At 46.7% G+C, this 20,111-nt stretch overlaps 1 protein-coding gene across 1 annotated transcript in view; it reads left to right on the top strand.

Annotated features, from left to right (window-relative positions):
• ABCC2 (ATP binding cassette subfamily C member 2) overlaps positions 1-20,111 on the top strand; it is a 678,688-nt gene that overhangs the window by 596,269 nt on the left and 62,308 nt on the right. Inside the window, exon 22 of the mRNA XM_078643538.1 lies at positions 5,991-6,145. Within this exon, the coding sequence (XP_078499664.1) occupies positions 5,991-6,145 (155 nt within the window). The remainder of the gene's footprint in view (positions 1-5,990; positions 6,146-20,111) is intronic.

Below are 20,111 nucleotides of genomic sequence, written 5' to 3'. Positions count from 1 at the left end.
CCTAGAATTATTGCAGTGACATCTGAGAGACTTCACTGCACCAATACTACAAGGATTTGTTGGGTAGGAACGCCCACCCTGCATACATCATACCTGACGCAGGTATAATGTGGCACAGGACTTCACAAGGTTACGCCTATGCAAAGATTTGTCACTTTGTAAATACAGCAAGTACGTCAAGAAAATAATGCACCAGCGGCATTAAACTGCCGGAAGGTGTTCAGGATTAAGCCCTGCTTTCTCTTTCCCCTATGATGCCGCACAATGGCTGGCATGCGCCAACGCAGGCACCCTTGAATCAATAAATCAGTGAATTGTAAGTGCGTTACTCACCCGTGAGTGTCTCAAGGCACTGAGGGGGAGGGGTATGCAGATCCATTCAGCTGTAAAGCCAGGTCTTGAGAGCCTTCCTGAAGTTGTCCAGAGAGGGAGCGCATCTGATGTCTACCGGTAGTTCGTTCCAGGTCTTGGCTGCAATGTGAGAGAACGATCTTCCGCCTTCTCTGGCTCTGCGGATGCGAGGGGTTTCAGAAAAGTGTGAGATTGGCAGATCGGAGATTTCTATTGGGTACGTGGAAGTTTATTCTGTCGTTGAGCTATTTGGGTCCGTTGTTATGTAGGCATTTGTAGGCGTGAGTGAGGATCTTGAAGGTGACTCTCTTCTCCACGGGGAGCCAGTGAAATCTCCGCAGGTGCTGGCTGATGTGTTCGTGCCAGGAGATGCAGAGGACGAGACTAGCCGTGGTGTTCTGTATTGTCTGGAGTTTGTAGAGTAGGGACTTGTTAATGCCGGCGTAGAGAACATTTCCATAGTCCAGTCTGCTGGTGACTGTCTTCCTTGACTCCGGAGGGATCCATTTGAAGGTCTTTCGAAGGATCCAGAGGGTGTTGAAGCAGCTGGAGGTGACGGTGTTGACCTGTCGGTTCATGGCAAGAGATGAACCGGTTACGATGCTCAGGTTTTTGGCGTGGTCAGAGGGGGTAGGGGGGCTTCCGAGGGCGGTGGGCCACCAGGTGTTGGGGTTGTTCCAAGGACGAGGACTTCTGTCTTTTCGGCGTTGGGTTTTAGGCAGCTGTTGGTCATCCAGACTGTGACGTCCAGCATCCCTCTCTGGAAGTTGAGTTTTGAGGTGGTGGGATCTCGGGTGAGGTAGAGGATGAGCTGGGTGTCGTCGGCGTATGATACGATGTTGAGGCTGTGTTGTCGAACGATGGCTGCGACGGGGGTCATGTAGATGTTGAAGAGGGTTGGGCTCAGTGATGACCCATGTGGAACTCCGCAGGGGATTTCCGTGGGGGCAGAGAGGAAGGGCGATAGTCTGATGCTTTGGCTTCTTCCGGTGAGGAATGATCGAATCCAGTCCAGGGCACTTCCTTGTATGCCGGCATTGTGAGGTCTGTCGACGAGTGTGCGGTGAGAGACGTGTCGAAAGCTGCAGACAGGTCGAGGAGGATGAGGTCTGCAGAGTGGCCTTGGTCCAGGAGGGTGCGGATGTCCTCTGTGGCGGCGAGTAAGCCGGTTTCAGTGCTGTGGTTGCGCCTGAATCCGCTTTGGGACGGGTCGAGGATGGCGTTCTCTTCGATGAATCGTGTCAGTTGCCTGTTGACTGCTTTCTCTGCCACTTTGGCTGCAAAGGGGAGGAGCGAGATGGGCCAGTAGTTCTTGAGGTCGGTGGGGTCGGCCGTGGGCTTCTTGACCAGGGACCTGACTTCTGCGCGCTTCCAGTCTGGTGGGAAGGTGCCAGTTGAGAAGGTGGTGTTGATGGTCCATTGCAGTTCAGGTGCAATGGTGTCCGTGGCCCTGTGGTAGACGTGCGAGAGGCAGGGGTCGGTGGGGGCTCCCGAGTGGATGCCCTTCATGGTCATGGCTGTGTCCTTGGTCTTGATAGGTGTCCAGTTGGAGATATTGGGCTGGCTGGTGTCTCTGCAGGGTGGCTGGCCGGCTGCTGCATCTTGTGGGCGGTCAACGAAGTTGTCGTAGAGTGTTCTGATCTTGAGGTGGAAGTAGGTTCCCAGCTTGTCACAGTTGTCTTGGGATGGGGTGATGTCTGTGGCTTCACTGTGTGGGTTGGTGAATTCCTGAATGACGCTGAAGAGTTCCTTGAAGTTGTAGGAGTTGGCGAGGATTTTGTTGTGAATGAAATTCATTTTTACTGTTCTGATTTGGTTGGGGTAGTCAGTCATGGCGTTCTTGTAGTTGGAGTACAAGGTGAAGTACCCTTGCACCATGGTGCAAGGGTGACTGTGTTGCGGAGTTGATTATGTTGTGGCTCCATCTCTACTCAAGATGTCTGCAGGTGTGCCTGGACTAGTGAAGGGTGGGAGTGAACCAGTTGGCCGCTTGGAGTGTTGTTTGCATGGTCTTTTCTTGAGGGGTGCCAGGGTTTTGACGCAGTTGGAGATCCATCGGTGGAGGTTGCGCGCTGCGGTGTTGGCGTCTGTAAGCGTTGGCAGAGTGGTGGTGCTGAGGGAGTTGACGAGAAGTTCTTCGGTGTTCTTGATTCAGATGGGACCAGGGAGGGGTGATGATCGCGGTGGTGTACAGTGGGTGTGGTGAAGGCGTGATGTATACAATGATGGTCGGTCCAGGAGAGTTCTATGGTGTGGCTGTAGTTGAAGTTCACGCCAGCGGAGAAGACAGGCTCAAGCGTGTGTCCTGCTATGTGGGTTGGTGCGGTGACTAGCTGCTTGAGTCAGATGTTGGTGAGGTTCCCCAGAAGAGAGTGGCGTTCTGGTCACTGGGGTTGTCCAGGTGGAACTTGAAGTCTCCGAGTAGGATGTAGTCTGTGGATGGGAGAGCCTGGGGTGCGACGAGGTCTTCTATGGCATCAGTGAATGGGGGTTCATTGCCCTGGGGGCCTGTAGAAGAGTGTGTTGCAGAGGGTGGTGTTGGGGTTGGTCCGGATCTGGAAGTGGAGGTGTTCCATGGTCCCCATTGGGTCATTAGAGTGTGTGGTCAGTCAGAGTGTGCCTTTGTAGACAATAGCAATGCCTCTTCATGGACGGTCGGGGTGGTCTTTGCAGGTGATTTTGTAGCCGTCGGGAATGGCGTTGGCGATGTCCGGTCCGGAGCAGAGGTTGGTCCAGGTTTCCGTGAAGAAGGCGATGGATGTCTGAAGAAGGGGCGTCAAGGAGGTCCCAGGTTTCAGTGGAGTATTTTTGGAGGGACCGCACCTGGAGGAGGATGCAGTTAAGCCAGTCGGGTGCGCTGTTGGTCAGCTGGGCAACAAGAGGCTCTGGTGTGCTGATGAGGCAGGAGGTGCGTTTGCAGTTTCAGCAGGCGCAGGGTGCAAGGGTATTCTTCAGTGATTCCGGATGGCAGGTGGTGTGGCGTCCAGGGTTGAAGGTGAGGAGGATGCTGACGGCATAGTGGTGGAGTGTCTGAGAGGCAGGGTCCCTGGTGCTGGGCACGGAATAGGGGCGGAAGGATGCAGACTGGCTTGCCCTTGGCTTGCCTTTGGCGCACCAGTGGCACAACAGCTGTGCATGGCCGCTTAGCGTCCGCCATTAAGTAGTGCTGCAGGGGAGCTGGACAGCTTGGAGGCGGTGAACGCAGGAAAGAATACTGGAGGGGGCGGGGACGCGGGGATTGCAGCGGCAACGAGGGAGAGGATAGGGAAAAGGAACTGCAAAAAAGCACAGGAAAAACTAACAAACAAAAAAAAGATTAAAAAAAAGACAAAGGTAGAAAAGCAACGGAGAAGAGCAGAAAGATGAACAGGAACAGCAGAAAGGAGGGCAGTCAAGCTGCAGAGCAGTGATACCCTACCACTGGACCACCACGGAGGAGGCGCAGGCAGGAGCTTGCAGGTGGAGAAGGGACTCGAACACCTGACCTTCATGGTCAGAGGAACCAGCAGCAGCAGATGGGGACTGCAGCAGCAATAATCATTCGGCACAGCACTGTGGGAAGAGGAAGTCCACTAGGGGTTAGTCCCCTGTACACCCAAAAGCAAACTAACAGAGGGCAAGGAAAGGCAGCACCACCCGGTTGCCTCTTGGGCAGTCAAACAGTTAATTGTTCTATTACACATAATATGCTAAACATTTTCTCTGCAGATTGCCTTGAAACTCAGCACCACCCGGTTGCCTCTTCCAGTCTAACAGTGACAATCAGATTCCGTGTACCCCAGTGAGTACCGGCGGATCAAGCTGCATGCCCATGGGCAGGAGCCAGAATTGGCCTCCTTACCCCTGGCACCCACTGCCACCAATGGCCAATCTCAGCGACTCAGTCTAGTTCAGTGCCCTTGGTGATGTAGATGCAGCGCAGGGATTGCTCAGGACACGGTGTGTGTCACCCACAGGCGCTAGGCCTGGCCCCGACTCGCCCCCGGGCCTCCTCCGCTCCGCGTCCACCTTCTCCTTACCTGGACATTTACACCGGGGCGCAATGCACTACACTATCTCCAAATCGGAGCAGGAGCCTCATCCAGGTAGGATTTCACAAGCCTGGGTACAGCAGTCTCCACCAAGTCTGCTGGGGAACCTCCTGATGCAGGTGATGCAACACGGCCACCTTAGACGTGAAGTTACAGCGCTCCTGCCACTCAAGTTTGGCGCAGCTCAGGGGCCTCACCCTCCACAGCCTCCAGCCAGCACAATATCCTCCGGCCTGTGAGGCAGAGGGGCGCAGCCCACCATTGGTAATATCCTCTGTGCACCACGGTGTAGTGGTGGCGTCTAGTGTGCGATGCAGACCTCCCTACATTGGTGCGCAGGAGTGCCTCTATCGTTCACAGCTCCAAGGTGCGCCAGGCGGAATTCTCACAGGTCAGCAACGTGTCTCCATGTGACCTGCCAGACTTCACCACCAGGTAAGGGCAATCTCTGATGCCTCAATGTCTACTGCCACGGCCCAGCAACACCACACCACCTTTGCCTCCCACTCTGGGTCCAAGACGTAGTCCCAGCAAGGTCTCCGGGCCCCGGGGACTGTACCCGCTTTCAAGGTTTTTGCTGCCATGGTATTGCAAGGAGGGCACTATGAAAAGTGATGCATCTCTGGTTTTTCACAGCGATGCGCCTCTTTTTATAACTGTAGCCATGAATCTGCATTTCCTCTTCCCCGGGACTCTGGCTATTGGGTGCTTGGGTGCTTGAGTGCTTGGGGGGTTGTTGTTGATCTGTGCTGCACTTGGCTCTGGCTGCTCCATTTTGCATTCCATTGGTTTTATTTCCTATTTTCATTGGAGATGGACTTATAGGCTATTTTTGCCTCCAGAGGCAAAAAAAAAGTCACGTTGGGCTGACTAACGCGAGTCTTTTTGCCGCTAATGGGCCTTTCAGCACTTTTCTCTCTCTAACGTCAAAATTGTTATCTCCTTGATGCTAGTGTTAGCAGCAGTTTCCACCGCGGCTAGCTGTTACTATCACCATGCAGCGACGTATTGTAAATACATCGCTAACGGGGCAATAGTTTTTGGTGATAGGCCGCGCTAGGAAAACTGCTGCTAACTAACGCTTAGCGGCAGTTCTTGTACACATACCCACAATGTGAGTGTGTGCTCGCTTGGCGCCAGAATGCTGTACAGAGTTACCCCTCAGATAGAAAGAGGGACAGAGAATATATGACGCAGCTGTCTTAATATTCTTAGGCCCTCATTACGAGTTGCCTGGTAATTGCTGAAATATATTGAGCACATGACTAAAATGTATTGTGTGTGAAAATATCTTCATTTTTGGAGAAATATATACAGATTTTCGTGCTTACTGCACCAGATTTAACATTTTCTGGCACCATAAATGTTGACAGGTTTGACCTGCCAATATTAAATTATCGTAAAACTCATTACTGCAGTTACCTCAATAATCGCAATTACCAGGGCTTCTCATAACGAGGGTCGAAATTATTTATTAATCCAGGCAAGTGAAGTTTATTGGTGCTTGCTTGGAAGCCACCTGCCTGTCTCTTGCAGTGTTGTCTGAGAACATTATGACAATGGTATTGTGACAATTTATTCAAGCGAGCTGATTTTTCTCTTTTGCAGGCTTGTTTGTTTTCATCTCATCGTTTCTTGTGGCCCGCGGGGCTGTGCGCGCATCCAGGTTACTTCACAAGCAGCTGCTTAACAATATTTTGCACGTGCCAATGGTTTTCTTTGACACAACTCCAACAGGGCGCATCGTGAACAGGTTTGCTAAGGTGAGTTCAGGTGCAATAAGGATAAGGTGCAGTCCAGTTAAAAACTCAGGTGAATCACAAAGTTTGTTTTTAAAAAGTCGGAAATGTCTCTCATATTGGGAGCAGCGGTTACGGAATCTGCAATACTTGTAGCTTGGCATGGCTTCTCTAATACATAACAAGCATTGGTAAACTAGTAGGTTTCGCCTTTAGGGCCTATCAATTTGGCCGTGCGTTTTAGTGTTGATCTCACGCATCGGCAAGATGGCAAGCAGCATTGTCAAAAGAAACAAGCATTGGCATAGTCAATTGGTCTCGCTTTTGGGGACCTTATAAGTATTTAGTTATGCAGCACAATATCCGTGGTGCAACAACATCAACTGTTGCACGGCTAAACACTTATAAGGTCCCAAAGGCGAGACCTATTGGCTATGCCAATGCTTGTTTTTAGATGTTTCTGATATACAAATACGTTTTTAAAGTTGCCTTGTACAGCTAAAAGGTATTTTAAGTGTGAGGAAAAGAGCAGAAATAGCTGCATGTGATTTGTTAACAAGAACATAGAAATACACTGCAAGGCCACTCACCTTTCTCCACGAAAACCAGGTTCACATTCACAGGCTGGGCCATCCATGTTGTTGATGCACTTGCCACTGTTTTTGCAGGGATTATCTTTGCAATACGGGCCCATCTGACACCTTAAATGAGATATGAGATAACACATCTCTTTAATGCATGAAAGCCGTCTAATTTCTGCATACTTTGTTGTACCAGGCTAGCTCTGATGTCAGAGGCTGCCTATAATACCACATTAAAGTGTACACGGCCTAATACAAAATGATAAAAGTCTTTTATAGGAACACCAGATGCTTTTCCATTTAAATAGCGGGCGATTACCATTCGTCTTGGTGGCGGAGAGGCTACTGGAGGAGGTGGAGACGTAGCCGAAGTTGGAAACCTCTGTTTATAATCAGTGATTAGAAATTGGAGGTCGGAAACCAGGGACGCTGGAAGGCAAACCATAGGAGGTGGAGGGGGATGGCACTCTTCATGATAATCCACCTGGTCCTCCTGCTCTTGGTCATCATAGTCCGAGCTGTCGTGGTACTTGACGTGAAGTTCAAATGGACTTGTTGCAGTTCTGAACATACTGCCATCGTCATAATCTTCCTCCTCCAGGAGGTGAGTAGGTGGCAAAGGCTGGACCCTACTAGGAGAAGTCGAGACTGGTGTCAGCGTGCGTTTTGTAATCTTAAGGTGGACATACGCATTATGTAGTTTGGGTTCTGTTGTCGTCGACGAGCCCGTCGACGGAGTAGTCTTCGACGGCGAAACGTCAACAGGCACCACCGGTGGTAACGTCGACGGAGCTGTCGTCTACGGTGTTGACGTCGTCGATGGGGTCCTCATCGACGGTGTCATCGTCAACGGTGCCGTCGTTGTCATCAATGGGGTAGACGTCGACAGAATAGTCTTTGTTGACGTAGTCGTGGACACTCTCGTCGGCGATCTTAACGTCGACGAGATTGACCTACCAGCCGTCGACGATGAAGTTGTCGTCGTCGATGTGGATAAGGTCGAAGACGCTACAGAAGTTGAGACTGTCATCGTCAACGAGGTCACAGTCAAAGATGTAGATGGAGATTTCCTCGTCGTTGAAGCCACCATCGACGAGGCCGTCTTCGATGAGGTGGAAATAGGCTTCTTGAAGGTGTGAAGAACCTCCTGAGGAGAAACTTTTGCCGGCAGAGCCTTAGAATGTGCCTCTGAAGACTTTTTGTGCGTCTTCTTTTGAGGTGGCTGCGATGAAGGCCCTGGAGAGGCCACCCTAAGTCTTTTCTGAGAGGAATGTGAAGACTTAGAGGAACATCCACTCACCTCATAAGACACAGCTTGGTCTTTATCTTAAGCCTCTGCAGCCAAATTAAGAGGCGTCCCTCCCTGGCTTCGAGGGTTTTTGAAGAAAAGGTACGACATACCTTACAGTCCTTTAAAGAGTGATCTGGGTAAAGGCAATAGAGACAGTCCCTGTGTTGATCATCCACATGAAGTCTCTTTTTACCACAGGAAGCGCAGGACCTAAAAAGGCCTTTCTTAGGAGTATCTGTCATGAAGAACCTGAGAACTCCACACAGATGAAAGAATTTTGAAGAAAAGAGCACTGGAAATCCAGAAACCAAGGAAAGCTGAGCAGAGCTCAGTGGAGACTCCCTTAGCACGACATGCGATAGAAAATCTGAGGGACTAGAGCTCCTTCCAGGAAGGTTCCAGAGGGTGGTGATAGCTGGCTGGCTCTTCTCCCAAGTTTGGTCCTAATGTGAGGCCCTTGTCCTATTACTATATATATGTCTATGAGACATTACTTTATTTATGTACCGGGGACTCCCATCCCGACGACTGGGAATGATTCAGGCATGTGAATCTATGAAAGATACTAATACTGGATAACTGCAGTTACAGGTAAGTAACACATTCCTTCCGTACAGTGTGTGTGTGTTGTGGATGGGGCTGGGTTTGCTTTCCTGCACCTACTCATTTCCATAATCTTCCTGAATTTTAAAAGGACTAGTGCAGTATCTACTCTCCAAGAAGGTTTCTTTTCTAAATTGTGCACCTATCAGTTTTCTGGGTCGCTACGTTCTAACTCTTGCAAGACTACACACACTGACTGTAATGAGAAACGACTTATTTCCAATATTTAATCAAACAATTGGAATTACACTTTAACATGTAGATCTCAATGCGTTTTGAGTCTTACAAGGTTGCAGACCATTTGGGAAAGAGACTTTAAAAAAAAATTTAACATGTTCAAGCAGTTTGATACTTCGCAAAAAAAATCTTAAAAGATGAAACGAGATCTTGTAAATCGCACATCAGAAATAAGAGAAGGTAACTAGCATACTACAACAGTGACATAATTAAATAACACAATTACTAAAAACCGAGTGGACCTCAGTGAGTGTCAATGTCCATCAAGATTAAAGGAAGAGAGCTACAGTGCATTGTTAAAGGCAAAGCCACACACGAGACTGCAGAGGAAAACCGTGGTAACTAACAACATGGGAGGAATAAGCATTTACAATACAATAAGTTTCGCAATGACATTGGTTTGAGCTATTGGCGTTGTAAATGTTATTGTCTTTTTTTCCCTTTGTGAAGCATTAATCAAATGGTGTAATGCAAAATGGCAATAGCTCACTTTGTTGTAATTTTGAAATCTATTGCATTGCATTTGTACTATTGTAAATGGTACTGGCTTTTATTAATATCTTTTTTTATCACATTAATCTAATACATTAAAAAAGTGAATACCCACGCATTTTGGAATAAGGACTCTGAGTGGATATTACATATACTCATGTATTGTTACTATGATTGCAGTTACAGGTGTGAGATCACCATCACTGCAGATATAGGTGTGATACTACCATCACTGCATAGGTAGGTGTAAGATCAGTATTCGTGCAGATATAGGTTCGGGGGGCAGTGGGCCTTGGGAGGGAGGTGGTGCCGTTGCCCAGGGGGAGAGGGTGGGAGAGATGTGTGGGGTAGCCAGTGGGGTGTGCCGATGGGGCTGGTGGTACTGGGAGCACGGCACACAGGGAGGGGGGCAGCATGGATCACAGTGCCAGCGGTTGGGTGGGGGGCTTGTCGCCTTGCACAGGCACAAGGGAGGGTTGTCTGCCCGCTGCCCTACCGCGGTGCCTACGGGTGCTCAGGAGACATGGGCGGGGGGGTGAAGCACTGTCTGGGGAGGGATGAAGGGGTTTTATTGCAGTGAGAAGTGCAGGGAGGTCAAAGTGTTTGCACGGGTGGCGCAGAGCAGACTGTCACCTTCCAAAGTAGCAGAGCATGGAAGGAGGTGAGGGGAGCAGGGACAGTTGGGCAGAGAGTAGATGCAATTTCACTGAGCGGATGGTGTGAGGTGAGGGGTTGGGGTGGGTTGGTGGAACAGCATGTAAGTACAGTTAAACAGAAAAAGGGTGGGTGAGATGTGTGTTGCAGCCTGAGCCCGCAGGTGGTTTGCGGCTGAGCTGTCAGTATTAACGGGCACGCAGGGAGGGGGGGCGAAGTTTTGGGGGAAAAGAGTGATATACAATTACAATGGACAATAGGGTGAGGCTACACCTAATGTTTAGCCCACATACCACCTTGCGGGCCTAGCAGCAGTGCGCATGGAGGACTGATTGCCCCCATCTCGATAGTTCATATGGCAGCAGGAGTAGAGCAATGTGCGGGAGAGTAGGTTAATGATTTGTGAGGATTGGAGGACCTACCTGCACTACTTTCATTTGAAAGAGAGAGTACCTGCAATTTTCAGCACTGCTGCAATGCATTTGATGGGAGAGTACCAGCACTTCTCAGTAGCAAACAGGTACTCTAAATAGTGAGTGCAGGTACTCACTATTCTATTCTGCGCCTGCTGTGTTTCCATTTAGAGCACTGACTACAGGAAAGAATGAAAGAAATACAATTTCAGGCGTAATGGCAGTCATCACATGTAGTGCCCAGTCAGGCAGAAGTAGTGCACCCTTACGTTTTTGTCCTTTATTTGTTTACAGTTCTGTATTTCTGTTCTGAGACACCATAACGCAAAGAGAACAAAGGGAACTGCGGAAGTACTTGCAAGTTTATCAGGAAGGCTCCTGGAGAGTTTGGTTGTTTGATCCCGGTGGTCTCCGTCCATCTCGCGAGGGGTGTGTCGGACTCAGTGGTGCATCAGCTTCTCGTGGCTGCCGTGCTTGGCTGTGGTAGGCGGCTTCGGAGTGGGGTGGGAGGCTGCCCCACTCAGAGGTGTCTCGAAAAGGTCATATAAAGCACTCCCTGGGCCAGCAGTCAACCTTAAGTTGAGCAGGAGCATGGTTTCTGACGAGACGGCCATGGGCGGTAGCAGTACAGGCACCCGGGAGGACTTCAAGTGGGTGTGCACCAACCAGCCTCACACCCAGCGGAGGAAAGTGATCCTGTGGAGGAGGCAGAGAAGTACTAAAAGCCTGCGCAAGGCGCTGCATAGCTTCGTTCTATTCAGCTTCTATTATGGCCGTATTGTTAAGAGATTTTTCTTTAACTATTCACAACAATCGTCGATGTGTGCCGTTTATGTGTTTAAGGTCTTTGGCGATGACAAGTTTTCTTTTTGGGAAAGGTGTTTGTTCTGTTATCCTCGGATAAACGGACATAACAGCCCTAATATGCTCACTCACTTGAGGTGTCGCTGCAAATAGTGTGGCTGGTGCAGTGGCACCAGTGTTTAGGAATGTAAGAGCCCACCTCATTTCGACTTGGCTGCGTTTTTCTGTCTACCTGGGGATTTTTTGGGTGGGGTGCATTAGGAAGAATGAAACCTTTGCTACGCTTCTGTGTGCTTGTTTGAAATTCTTAGTAAAACACTCTTAAGACCCAGACCTGACTCCCTTTCAGATTAATTATTTTTCTCATGCGTACCGGCTCAGCTGTTTTTTGTTTATCAAACTCTGTCAGTGTTGAGAAAGTGCACGAAAGCTTAATTCGAATTGTGACGCAATTAAGCTACTTTCTCATCTCGACGTTGAGTAGTTCAAGCTCTCCGTTTTCTTGTGCGTTTCAGTGGTTGAAGTCTGTAGAGGTGAGGGAGCCGAAACCAAGGGCCGGTTGATAAGAACGTGAACACGAACACGAACGGAGCCTACAAATTCATTTAGCATATAAAGTGTGCAACAGACGTTATGTATGATAATGATAATGCGTGATCTGGGGAATTGCTAGGAAGGCAGGAACATTCGTTTTTACCGCCCTGTCTCCTTTTGGGACGGCCCATCCGGACTGGATCCTTTGCTTGTTTAGATAACAAGCCTACTTTAGATAAGAAATTGCTTCATGACAGCAGTGAAGCAAATGATCCAGTCCAGATGGGCTGTCCCAAAAGGCGAAAGGGCGGTAACAAAGAAGCCTCATTTTCAATGGGAGGCCACAGTTTTCCATAAACGATGTCGCCGTCCAATGAAAATGAGGGGTGGGGCTTCAAGTCCCCTTCTGAAATCTCCTTGATCACAAGAGGTCTTGCAGAGCGAGCTGCGCGCATGCGCTGCAACGCTAGGCGAGACCTAGAAAAGGCTTAAGGGACAGAGGAAGAAAATAAATAGATGTCAGCAGAGGACACAGCAAAGGAGTTAGTTAGGCTCAAAGGATTTAAAATTAAGTACAAAAACACCCATCGCATGTATGGAAACAGGCTGCACACAAAAGCTCAAGGCAGAGTGACAGAAAGTAAAACTTGTAATGTAAATAGACATACAGCTAATTATCTGATTAGCAGAGTGAGCCCACCATTTTCCCAGATGAAGGTGTGTCTATTAGCAGCACACACAGCTGATGAAGCCAGCAGTGATGCTCTGATTTCCATCAGGCTCACGTGCCAACTGTGCCTCATCTGGAGAACAGATCATTTTAGGAAGGCCTCTCCTGGGAGCCAGGGAGCAGAGCCATTAGGGCCCCAGGGGCCCTGTAAGGATATTTAGCAGTACAAATGGGATCAATAATGCATGCCTTATTTAGTGATGGCTGCTGGCTCGGCGACATCCTTGGTGGCTGACAAGCAGTGGGTAAACATTTCATGTTGTAAAGTGTCAACCTGACATCTTCATGTATGGCTGGACCTTTATCAGGCAGCAGGAAAACAATAATTCAAGGTTAGAACGCTGTCTTAATGTTTAAGCGTCCCATTCAGGACTTTTTTGTTTCCGCTTCACACTTGAGCACAGAGACAAACGGGACAAGAACACAACTGTGCTCCTCGTGCAGAACATCTGACCACCACCCATGTGGACTATCGACACACACTGCCAGCCTTACCACTGACACAGTGTCACAAGCAGTCAGCACCTTGTCAGGGGTTTGCAGCACTGTATGAATGCAACTGCAATTCAGGAAGGGCAGTAACTGAGCAGCTGTTTCTCGAAGGATAGAAAATGTATCCCATGTAATAGTGATACCTTTCACTTTCGGTTATGAATTCACATTGTTAATTGTACATGCTTTCAAACTACTAAAAACCACAGTAGCTTCTGAAAGCATGAATCATAGTCCGTTTCATATTGGTCTATGAATTGGGAAAATCCAACTTTAACAATAAAAAACTACAATTTGGCAGCACACTTTTGGACACAATATATGATACAATTTGGCAGCACACTTTTGGATACAATATATGATACAGATTGAAATTTTTCAGGGGGTGACTTTCGCGCAATGAATAACATGCTTGAAAAATGAAAGGATGGCGTACCTCCACTGGCGGTTGGAGTGCACGTGCCTCCGTTCTGGTAGGGGCCACTGGAGTAAGGTTCCAGAGCAGAGAGGGAGCATCCCGGTGAGATGTCGACAGACTCCTCCATGTACGCGTAGTTGCGGGACTTGCTGTTCAAAGTAAGCTATAGTCCGTTGAGAATAATGGAATCCATGCTCCCTCTGAAACCGTTGCTCACGCCATACTCCGCCCATGTTGCGTGCCTGCTGTCGGATGTGGCCACCAAAGTAGACATGGTTGTCTATGTTAAGTGTCCAGAATGTTCCTGGAGCAGTGCCCGACGCAGTGTAAACCCGGTCCAGGACTAACCTGGAATAATTTCCGTCCACCGCCAGTGCCACTGGCCATTGCTGACCTGTTTGCTCTGAACAGACACCATTCCGGGACCACTGCCGCAGTCAAACTTGTACTTCAATCTGCCAATGTTGATCTAAAGAAGTAAAACACATATTTTACACATGGAAAATGTTCCAGTTGTGGAGTCGCAGTAACGCAAATGCAACAGGCGGTGGTGGCAACGCTACATAGCAAAATTATGAAAACAGTAAACAAGGAAATGTAAAATCAAAATCTATTGCTTTAGTTTTAGTTAATGGCTAGCGCATGTCAACATAGTATATACAGATTCCTTCCAAGTTGCTGTGTTTTTCTTCTTGGACTTGCTGCCATTAAATTACCCCCAGCTCTTCAGCTCTTCAAGCCTACTGCTCGCGGAACCCGCTGCGCGGGTCCCGCTTCGTGCAGGGCGGAGTTTCAAAGACACCATCTGCCTGTCACCGGGGAGGTTCGAAACAGCAGGGCTGCGAGCGCGTTACTCGTGCAGGACTACCTGTCCCAGGAGCACGAGTAACCACCCCTAATCGCCACCAGCTGGGGCGCTCTCCCTGCTGGCCCCTCCCTTGCTGGAATCTGCTCTTATATCCCTCACGGAGGCTAACCAGCGGATTCCTTCCAAGTTGCTGTGTTTTTCTTCTTGGACTTGCTGCCATTAAATTACTCCCAGCTCTTCAGCTCTCCAAGCCTACTGCTCGCGGAACCCGCTGCGCGGGTCCCGCTTCGTGCAGGGCGGAGTTTCAAAGACACCATCTGCCTGTCACCGGGGAGGTTCGAAACAGCAGGGCTGCGAGCGCGTTACTCGTGCAGGACTACCTGTCCCAGGAGCACGAGTAACCACCCCTAATCGCCACCAGCTGGGGCGCTCTCCCTGCTGGCCCCTCCCTTGCTGGAATCTGCTCTTATATCCCTCACGGAGGCTAACCAGCGGATTCCTTCCAAGTTGCTGTGTTTTTCTTCTTGGACTTGCTGCCATTAAATTACCCCCAGCTCTTCAGCTCTCCAAGCCTACTGCTCGCGGAACCCGCTGCGCGGGTCCCGCTTCGTGCAGGGCGGAGTTTCAAAGACACCATCTGCCTGTCACCGGGGAGGTTCGAAACAGCAGGGCTGCGAGCGCGTTACTTGTGCAGGACTACCTGTCCCAGGAGCACGAGTAACCACCCCTAATCGCCACCAGCTGGGGCGCTCTCCCTGCTGGCCCCTCCCTTGCTGGAATCTGCTCTTATATCCCTCACGGAGGCTAACCAGCGGATTCCTTCCAAGTTGCTGTGTTTTTCTTCTTGGACTTGCTGCCATTAAATTACCCCCAGCTCTTCAGCTCTCCAAGCCTACTGCTCGCGGAACCCGCTGCGCGGGTCCCGCTTCGTGCAGGGCGGAGTTTCAAAGACACCATCTGCCTGTCACCGGGGAGGTTCGAAACAGCAGGGCTGCGAGCTCGTTACTCGTGCAGGACTACCTGTCCCAGGAGCACGAGTAACCACCCCTAATCGCCACCAGCTGGGGCGCTCTCCCTGCTGGCCCCTCCCTTGTCAGCCCCACCTGCCTATTAGCGAGTGATAGGTCCCGCTGCGCGGGAGCGCGCGGGAGGGCGCCGGGAGAAGCCCGGGCAAAGGGCGGGCCGTCTGTGGCCGTCCGGGGACGTACGAGGACGGGACGGGCCCCCCCTCTTTCAACTCGCTACGGGGTAAGCCGATAAATTTCACACAATCGTAGAATACCCCTCAAATCATTGTTGAATTGAGCCAAATATACAATAAATTCACAAACGCTTATCAGCTAATAAATGGGTTTCAAAAAGTTGCGATCCCGCACTATATTTATGAAAAGAATGGGGACAGAGAATGCGATCCGGAAATCGTCAAATAAAGCTATAAAACCTGGTCGTATAATTCAAACACCGGCAATCAGCACATATTTCACCACGCTTGTTGCAAAAGATACCCAAGAATCTCATATATTAGGCAAAGATTTATCTCTCAATTCTTCAGCAATTTTTGGGGAAACCGAAAGTGCTTCAACGATACCTAATTCACAATCCAAATTGGGTCACTTGGAGCCCGAGTCAAGCAATAAATCACTTTGTACCCCAAAAGATCCACAAAACCTAGACTAGGAAACATCTACCCTAAAAACCTCAACACCGATAAAAAATAGAGGGAGCTCAATGATACTCGAAGATTCAAATATTAATAAATCTAACTCTGGGATACAAAAGTTGGAACTTGGAACAAGTAAAAATACTCTGGAAAAAACACCTCTCCCAATCACTTCACTAGATCTTTCGCTGGACCCCTTCAATCTCAAACTAAATAATAATATCAATAATACAACCTTACCTATATCTAAAGCACTGTTCTCACTACAAGAGATCTTGGAATCAGTTCTTTCTTTTCTGGGAAATATTCTAGAGAACTCAGATCACACTTTGGACGTTCAAATAGGGATACTAAAACATCTAGTTGAAGAAAAAAAGAAAAAAGACTTCTTCACAATAGAGAAAAATAACACACCATCGAAGACCAACCCTGAGCGAAATGACATACCAAAAGATTATATCAAAGATCAGAAGAAAAGAACACGTGAATTCAGTACACAAACATCAATGATCCAAATACAACAAAACCAGAACATGGATAATCTAAACGATTCAACAACATATTCTTTAAGAAAACTTTTTAAAGAAAAACATCAGCAAAAAATCAGATACTTCCCAATATTTACAAAAACTAAGGAAATAAATAAACTCGCAAATGATTCAGTATTAGATAATCAGGAAACACATGTTATTAATATATCTAATCAAGGAAATGGAGAATCGATAGTTAAAAAGAAACAAGAAAATAACAAAGAAGGAAGGAAAAGAAGGAGGAAAATACCAGTAAGAAGGATTCAAAAAAAGAAAACTCGCAAACTAAAATTTCGAAAAACAGTTACAATACATACTTTGGAAGAGGATCACGGTGACAACGTAATATCATCTCCAAGCACTGAAAAGTTAGCAAACAGTAAAACCTTTAAAGAAAAGATGCCTCAATTAGATCCTAGAGCTAACGAATACGTCCCACTTAGACTTCCAGAGGAACTTGATCATAGCAACAATAGAAATACTAGTGAAGTCTTAAATAAGTACAATCAAAGGGAGGAAGAGTCTCCCTCCAAAATTCTGCAATTTGAGGAACTTTTTCCCACTGATTTAGCTCCACTTAATAGAGGAAGGATAATTCATCTATTACGTCATCTAAGGTCTTTACAAACAATGACCAGTAATGATCTTGATCTAGTAATCTTCCCTAACAAAGATAATATCAAATTGGCAAGGGTATCATTCTGGTCGTCTGTTCTCCCAGGAATTATACTTAAGGAAAAGGAGACACTACATAAGTACGGATACGATGTAGTTGAAAAACTGGAGCTAACGGCCAGTAAAATTCCAATTTGGTATAACGCTCAAATACGTGCACTTTCTAATTCACATGTGAAAGAATACCAGAGAAATCATGACGCGATAGAACATCATGAAAACACGGACTTTGATATACATTCTGTAGGGCAAGAAAAACTAAAAATTTTGGTGGATAAAGGACAAAGGGCAGTCTGGTACCATGCACCTAAAAAACCCGACAATAGTAACAACATAAAATCCTGGGCATGGGTTTCTGAGACTTTGAATAGAAACAAAATCATGAGTACTCAACAACAATCTGTTTAGCCCAGGCTTAAAAATTACATCTTGGAATATTGCAGGCAGAATTAAGAACAAACTGCCTACGGCCTTGAGAAATTTGCAAGATATTCTGATCATACAAGAAACGTGGGCAACTGAGTCTATCAATCTCAAAAATTATTATGTATATGAAATACCAGCAACACCTACTAAACGAGGTCATGCCAAAGGTGGTTTGGCCATTTTTCTGAGTGAAGATTATCAGTGGGCACAGGAAATAGTAGATACTAATCTAGAAAATCTACAGTGTATTAAAATCTTTGTAAAAACACATAACACGGCCCCCCTAAAGGCAATTCTCCTCTTTAACGTATATGCCCCCCCAGGTACAAAGCACGATATTGTATTCTTAGAAATCATGGAAAAAATCGTGAATATAATAGAAAACCATCCTTATTCATCATTCTTAATCACGGGTGATTTCAATAGTAAAATCTCTAATTCAGAAATCAATAAGTGGGCAAAATCATACTTGGAAGAAGGTATGGAAACTAAAATCCCGCAATTTCCTGAAGGCATATTAACCGACAAAAGAGGTAAACTGCTATTATCAACACTGACTAATATGAATGGAGTAATAGTGAATGGTAACATGGAAGGGGACATTCCAGCAAATTTTACCAGGCATGGCAACGGGACTCTATCCATTATTGACTACATCATCTGCAGTATGGATCTGTTAGACACAGTCACGTATTTGCATAACCAGTTTCACCAAGAAAGTGATCACGCATTAATGAACTTAAATACAGATTGGATACCTAAATCCTCTCCAGCCTGTCATATCATCTACTATAAAAGTAAAATAGTGATAAACAGCGATCAGAGACGCATCTTCTGGAATTCTTCGACTCTCAATAAAATTATTTCACTGATCGATCATTCTCAATTTTTATCAAAAATATTTTCTGAAAATCCTATTGAAAATTTCGAATTTATTATAAAGGAATTCAAAAATGTAATCCTAAATATGACAACAAAGGATGAAGTAGGTAACAATAAGAAGAAGGATAAAAATATGCGTACTATTAAGAACTCTGAAGTAAAGAAAATGTTAAACAAATGCATACGCTCCCAATATATCAACCCCACACCATATGTGAAGAAGGAAATAAATAAATTGAAAAATCAATTGAGACGAGAGAATCAAAGAAATAAAAAAGCTTTTCAAGACCGCAATTGGGTCGATATCCAGATAGCAGCGAAAAAGTATAATCAGCGCAAATACTGGTATCTAATCGCAAAACTAACTGGTTCAAAAAAGAAACTACAAACAATACCGGTCCCTCCGAACGACTGGGAAATTTTCTTGACAGATCTTTACAAAACAAACTTAATAACACCATCTGAAAGCAGGGAGATTAAAACCAAAGGTAAAGACGAACGTCCAATAAATAAAATAACAGCTATATCAGTTGAACTGAATATACGTAATGCAAGAACAACTGGCGCTTCTGGCCCGGACCAAATCCCGATCAAAGCATTACAAGTTGCCCCGAAGGAATGGAGTCAGCTGCTATGTCCACTATTCAATTATATTTTCGATACCGGCCAAGTACCAAAATCATGGCAGGGAAGCATTATTATCCCCATTCACAAAAAGGGAAGCAAAACCCAAGCAAGCAATTACCGCCAAATAGCGCTCATGGACGCCGTGGGAAAAGTATTTGCAGCAGAATTATTATATCGTTTGAAAGAATGGGCTTTTACGACAGGCCAGATACCTATGTTTCAAGCAGGTTTCCGACCTAAACATTCGGTCACAGACAATATTGCTGTTATCCAAGTCATCCTTGACAAATATGTAACCCGAAAAACTCAGGTCGTGTACGCGGCATTTATAGATTACACTACGGCATTTGATCGGGTAGACCGACCAACACTATGGAGCAAATTGAGGAGGCTTGGAATACACGAACAACTGTTACAATCTATAGTAAGTCTACATACCAATACTTGGTGTCAAGTTCAAATGGGGGGAGAAAAAGGTCATACGAAAAGAATTAAAACCGAAAATGGATTAAAACAAGGGTGCCTTCTAGCCCCGATCCTATTCTCCCTATACTTAAGTGACTTGTGTAATCAACTACAATTAGGCTCCAGCTTACCTCCTAAAATTGCCAATCAATCCATACATGCATTACTTTATGCGGACGACATAGTGTTATTGGATCTCACTCCTTTCGGATTACAAATATCATTGGATATCCTGCACAAATACTCCGAAGAAAACTACCTAGTTCCAAACATTAAAAAAACAAAAGTAATAGCTTTCTCGGGGAGGAAACAAAGCGCCAAATATACTTGGAGTATAGGAGGAGAAAGGATAGAAGAAGTTAATGATTATCCCTACCTTGGCAGGATCCTTTCTAAAAATTTAACAAATACAATACAGTTGAAAAACTTACAAAGGAAATCTGACATACATGCCGTAGCCCTCCAGAGACTCTATACCGCAACAGGGAACAGACATTTCTCCTCACTGATAAACATCTACAGAGTAAAAATACCACCTGTATTATCTTATGCGACGGAGTATATCCCGATAAAACAATGGGCCTTCATGGACCGTAAAGAGGGAAAAATTTTAAGAAAAATCATGAAAGTGTCAGATGCTGTACCTGTTCAAGCATTGAGACTGGAAC

This window comes from Lissotriton helveticus, chromosome 5_1, assembly GCF_964261635.1.
Source record: "Lissotriton helveticus chromosome 5_1, aLisHel1.1, whole genome shotgun sequence".
NCBI classification, from domain to species: Eukaryota; Metazoa; Chordata; class Amphibia; order Caudata; family Salamandridae; genus Lissotriton; species Lissotriton helveticus.
The sequence above is the reverse complement of the archived record's forward strand: the minus strand, read 5'-3'. Positions and strand labels throughout refer to the sequence as shown.